At 34.7% G+C, this 6,000-nt stretch overlaps 1 protein-coding gene across 1 annotated transcript in view; it reads left to right on the forward strand.

Moving 5' to 3' along the window:
• Positions 1-2,352: 2,352 nt before the first annotated feature.
• Positions 2,353-6,000, forward strand: part of DGKG (diacylglycerol kinase gamma) — an 81,672-nt gene continuing 78,024 nt past the window's right edge. The window contains exon 1 of the mRNA XM_015814142.1: positions 2,353-2,419. Within this exon, the coding sequence (XP_015669628.1) occupies positions 2,353-2,419 (67 nt within the window). The remainder of the gene's footprint in view (positions 2,420-6,000) is intronic.

Genomic DNA, 6,000 nt, shown 5'->3' on the forward strand with positions numbered 1-6,000 from the left:
TTGAAATGACTTTAATTTCAAAATTGTAAGAAGACCCAAAGATCCTACATCACCCCCCAGGGTTTTATATGAATGACTTCCTCTTCTATACTTCCAAATAGAAGTTAATGACTTTGCTGATACTATATTAGATCAAGAGAAGATTAGAGTGTTGTGTGTGCACAACCCACTCAATTCAATGTACCGTAATTCTCTACCTCAGTCAAATTGTTTACCAGGAAAAGGTTTAATTATTTCTTCTTGACTCCAAGATGAAGCAGTTAGTGGAGGACTTCTATGAACATCATCTGTGTCCTCTTTAATTTTTGCTTTCCTGTATAGGTGCCCAGGGTATAAGAGGGCTGGCATTAGGTAGGGTCCCACCCAATTCTGTGCATAGTGATATTGTGATCAACAGCATTATGATGGGATTTTAGTTCTTTACTCAGGTGAAAATGAAATGTAGATGAATAACTAATGGAAGTGGCAACCTCACAGCCTTTTTTGCAGCAGCTCAAGGGACATTAAAAATTTCTGCTTCTTGGTTGTCTGGGTCATTGGAGATTGCTGCTGACTGAGGGTGTGATTTAATTACCTGCAGGAACAGCTGTATCTGCTGTCTCTATGGGTCAAATGGTAAGCATTAGCATTATTAAATAGAAAGCAGGCAGGGGAAAGGTAATTCTGTTTGCTGTAATTGTCCACTTTAGCTAGAATAGTCCAAGAACAAAAAACAAATAAAAACAAAACACACCACTAAACCATCTTACTACATAGAGTTCGTATTATCCTCTTTCAATTTACTGCACTATCTATATTTAAGAAGAAGTTCTCAAAACCTTTCTGGGTAACTTTTTTTCTTTGGAGAAATCATGTCCTTGCCTCCAAATATCACACAGAGATTGGATTATAATTCCCATAATTCAAGTAAGTAGAGTCATGATTGTTCTTCTGGGACACTATGGAACTCATTTAATAGTGTATCTGGACAGTTTCAATTTGGAGAAGTCCATATAAATGAGTAATAATTTTCTGTATTTAATAAAAATAAAGCAACTATTCCGTGTTGCTCAGGAGTAGTTTTTCTGTGACAGTAATTTGCTCCAGTTCTGGAGAGAAGTAATATTTGGTTTCTGAACAGGAGGAAAGAAAAAATGCTGGAAAAATATTTTTGGAATAACAAAATTGTGGGTTTCCCCCTTTTTGGATGTATAACTTCCAACACCCCTAAAGTGAACACATCTGGATGATGTAGATATGGGAGACGTCATATAAAGAAAATTAGCAGTAATTGTGCTTATTCATAACAAACGTTCATTTGGAAATATGCTATATACTACACTCATACTTTAGGAAAACCTTCTGATTTATTGACGTTATGTAAAAATTAGACTGTCTAAGAAAATTCTAGGAAGGTACAAAAAGGTTTAACAAAACTCTTCATATACATACCTAGTCATTTCTACAAGGTGCTACATGACTTGTAAGGCATAATGCCAAATAGTATTCCTCAGATTAATGAACATTCACATTGTGCAGAAATGGGATGTCTCCCTGTGCAGAACAGTGTTTATTTCAGAATTGTAAATGCATTTTGTAAGCTGTAATATCCTTTTTTGATTCAGTGGAGCCAAGCTAAATGCCTGCATTGAAGTCCTTGCATAGTTCAACTGAGTACATGGTTCAGACAGTCTCTCTCATTTCTTTAAGCTACTTTTATATCCACACTATCTAATCTGACTGAACTTTTTTATTTACCATAGAACTGTCCCATCTTTTTGTTAAGTGTTTAGGGTTGCATATCTATTTTTTCAAGTCTTCTCATATTTTTCTTCACAACCTAGGAGGTAAGATATGATAACTACCTAAAGGTACAGTAGATGAAAGAACATCATCAATAAGCAGGAATTTGTACTTGATTCTCTGGTTCTAGTCATGCACCCTGTTGGAATTAGCCTCTTTCATTGTAGGTGTTTTTACATTTGTAAAATGTCTAACTAAAATATTGAGTATGTTCTATCTTCACCTTCTTGCAAACCTTCTGAAGCATCTTGAAAAAGTGCATATAATTGTATAATTCACTCTCCTTTTAATTCTAGGTTTGGATACACTGGAATTCTTCATGAAGTACTTTTCTGATGGCAGTCCTAAGTAAACTCGCTGTTAAGGAACTGGGCACATCCATATTCCTGATGAATGTGATTTGAGTTCTGTAGTAGACATCTATTCTTAACATTAGTAATACAGAAAGTGTAACTACCTGCAGTTCCAAACTGGAGTGATGGCCCAGAAGAATTCCTAGATGTAAATGTGCATCTTTTCCATGGACTTTGATTAGAGGTGACATCGTCTCCTCACAACTCAGCTTAAAAGATGAGTGATGGGGTGTGGATCATGCTTAGTCCAGCAGAGTTTGCTCAGCTGCAGCAATATTCTGAATGTAAGTACTTACTTCAGCCAAATGCCTATCATTCTCTTGATGATTATTTATGTTAGCAATAACATTTTAACTGATTGACCTCCATCATATAATAGATGAGGTACAATCTTGTTCGTGTGTTTTTTTTTTACAAGGTGCTACAGTTCATACCATGGCAACTAACACAGTATGTATAAAACACACAGTACATCTAAGCAGTACACACAGTGTTTTAGGGAGTTTAACAAGAGGAAAAGACAAGAGAGGAAAGTGATTAGAAAAGCTGTTTTCTGTGAGGACAAGTTCTGAATAGCTATTAAGTGCAAGAGAATGTCCTCCAAGCAGAAGAATTCTCATTAGTGTATTGTAGGCAGCATATCAAACAGCCAGATTCCAGGGAGTAAACTGTTTGTGGGGTGGGGTGGGGTGGAAAGAGTTTCCTGGGAAGTTCCTAGCAAAGTTCTCCCTCCAAGCCTGAAGCAAGTTGTTCAAATAAAAACTTGTGCACCATAGAAGGCACAGGTATTGTAACAGGACTTGTTAATTATTTGGTGGAAAAAAAATTCAGACCACTGGCTTATAAAGTTATTGGCCTTCATTGCCTACATTAATGCTTAGACTGGGAAATAAACAAGGTGAGCTTCAACTCTTAGTATTCTCACTCTGGAGATTTGGATGGCCCCAACCCTTTTTGTGAGGCTCTAAAGACCTAGTTCTGTGCTCAGTCTTGGGCCCCCAAATAATGTGAAAGCATCCATCTCCTGGCTATGTTTGTGCTGTTGACTATGCTTGTTTTCTTGGCTGCAATGATTTTTAATTTTTGTATTTAATTTTTGTATCCAATAATTGTTTTTAGTCTGTTCATTTACCACCCAGAGAAACACTTGCTGAGATAGGTGGCTTTAAAAATTGGTTAAATAAATATATCAAAATAAACTAGAAATTAATTCATAGGAATAATAGATACATGATAGGATGATTCTCATGACTGGGATATAATAATCTAAGTATATAATTTGTTCAAAACAGGTAGAAGCAATAGAAAGAGAGGTGGGTTTTCCTATTCAGAAATCCAAGGGAATCAGTTTGATTGTAGAAACCATATGTGAATGAATGAATAAAAATAATACTGTGTTTGGTGTCTACTAAAGTCCACATAGCCACAGGGGAGGTGTGGGTGCTTTCCAAAACATAATTGCAGAATTTTCAAAAGGATATGAAACAGTAGTGATGGAAAAATTAACTCTGTATCTTTTGGGAGATGAATTCTGCCAAACAGCATCTTACCAGGAAATTTCTGACTTGCCTTGCTGAAGTCAGAGAAAGGCACAAGAGGAGCAATTGCCCTTGTTTAATTGTAATAAAGAAGATACTATAGGTAAAATAACATGTTAGTAACAAAGACCAAGGCATCATTTCATACTTCACAGAAGATGATGGTAAATCTCTCCAGTATTTTACAAAGAAAATCACATAGATAAAAAATATTAAATGGTTGACAATATGGCGCTGGGTGATCTGGTTAAATAGTGCTCAACAAGCTACTGAAGTGTAGCTGAGGATGTTTTGAAGTATTAATGTATGAAATGGCTAGAGACTAAAGCCTTCAAGACTTCAGGTTGCTGATATCATGCAGAAAACGAAACAAAGTTTTTAAATTTAGAAAAAAAATTTAAAAATGCAAAATGCAAAGCTTCAGAGACATTGTTACATGGAATGTATGAAGTATGAAATTGGAAAAAATCAACACAATGAAAGATTAAATGAATTGATAACACACTGACATCTTAGGCAACAGCAAATTGATATGCATTGGAATTGGACAGACAGAAGATCATATGGTTTACTAATGAACACATGAAAAAGAAAAAACAAATTGTATTGCTTTCATAATTAGGAAGAGCATAGTAAGACAGTATTTGGCTACAAAGCAACCCTTGGCTAAATAATATAAATTAGTCTTGTAGGCTATGTGTATATATGTATATCAGCTGCTCAGTGATGATGGCAAAATGCTAGCAAGTGAGGCAAAACTACTCAGGTTCTGTTAGTTTTAATAACAAAGTATGTATTTCATCAAGGAATTGTGGAAAAGAGGGTGAAGAAACATGACTGAAGCTTGAATTTGTTGGGAACCATCTCTTTGTTCTGAATGAGTCTAATTTTGAGGCCCAGATTGCATACCAGAATATGAAGGAGCTGTCTGATGGTCTGGCCAGTTCTTTATGTGTTATTTTTGAGAAATCCCAGAGAATGGGTAAAATATCAGATGATACTGAAGTATCAGATGTCTGTATCTTCAAATATAAAAAAGAAAGAATCCAAGGAATTACAGACCAATCACTCTGTCATCAATAACCTAGTAAAATTCTACAGCAGATCATAAAGCAATTGATATGCAAGTACCTTAAAAACAACATTGTAAATTCAAGAAATTGGTGTGTATTTGTCAAAATAATCTTACCTCACTTTGATTTTATATACGGTATATATATATATATATATATATATATATATATATATATATATATATATATATATATATATATATATATATATATATATATATATATATATATATGTATATGTATATATGTCAAAAAGTACAAAATCTTCAAACTCCGGGATAAATATAAAATATATCTATATATATATATCTATATATCTATATATATCTAGATAGATAGATAATATGGGCTAGATGGTATGACAATTAAGAGGATACTCCAAGAAGTAGGGTGTCAAAAGGTTCAATCCTGGGTTCTGTACCCTCAACTTTTTTTATTAATGATCTCGATCAGGAGATGGAGGGTATGTTATCAGATCTGCAGATGAAGAGATGAAATAAAATTAAACACAATGTTGATAGGTTAGAAAAATGCCCTGAAAATAATGGAACAAAATTTAACACTGAGAATGCAAAGCTATTTACTTAGGAAACCAAACTCAGATTCACAAACATAAATAGAGGATATTTGGCTTGACAGAAGTACAGTACTTTAAAAAGTGTCTTGGAATAATAGTTGATCACAAATTGAGTAGCAAAGTAATCTGGCTGTTAAAAAGGAAATGCAATTTGTAGAATTTAGGTATGGGAGAAAACAGCATCTAGAGAATTACGGGAAGTAATTGTTCCATTTTGTTCTGCTTAGGTCAAATCTTATTTTGAGGATGTGTTCACTTTTGCACATCATGATGCTAAGAAGAGACATTCTTGGGAAATCTACAGAAATTAAAAATGATCCAGAGAAGGGCAACAGGGTGAATAGGAAACTTAGAAACCAAATCTTCTACAGCAGGGGTGTCAAACTGCTGGCCCGTGGGCTGGTTTCATCATACCGAAGTTGCACCCATCCCACTGCCGGCAATGCAAAAAGAGTCACAATACGTACGTCACATGACAAGTTTGACACCCGTGTTCTATAGTGACAGACTGAAGGAACAGAAAATCTTTAGCCTTGAGAAGAAAAGATTGAGAGGAAGCAGTCTTTATATACCTGAAAGACTGTCAACTGAACAATATAAAGACCTAGCCTGTCATCATCTCAGAATGCAGGACTCAGAATAATTAATTTAATTATTGTTTCAAAATTCTGAACAAT

Source organism: Protobothrops mucrosquamatus, unplaced genomic scaffold, assembly GCF_001527695.2.
Source record: "Protobothrops mucrosquamatus isolate PMUCROS unplaced genomic scaffold, P.Mucros_1.0 scaffold225, whole genome shotgun sequence".
Classification (NCBI taxonomy): Eukaryota; Metazoa; Chordata; class Lepidosauria; order Squamata; family Viperidae; genus Protobothrops; species Protobothrops mucrosquamatus.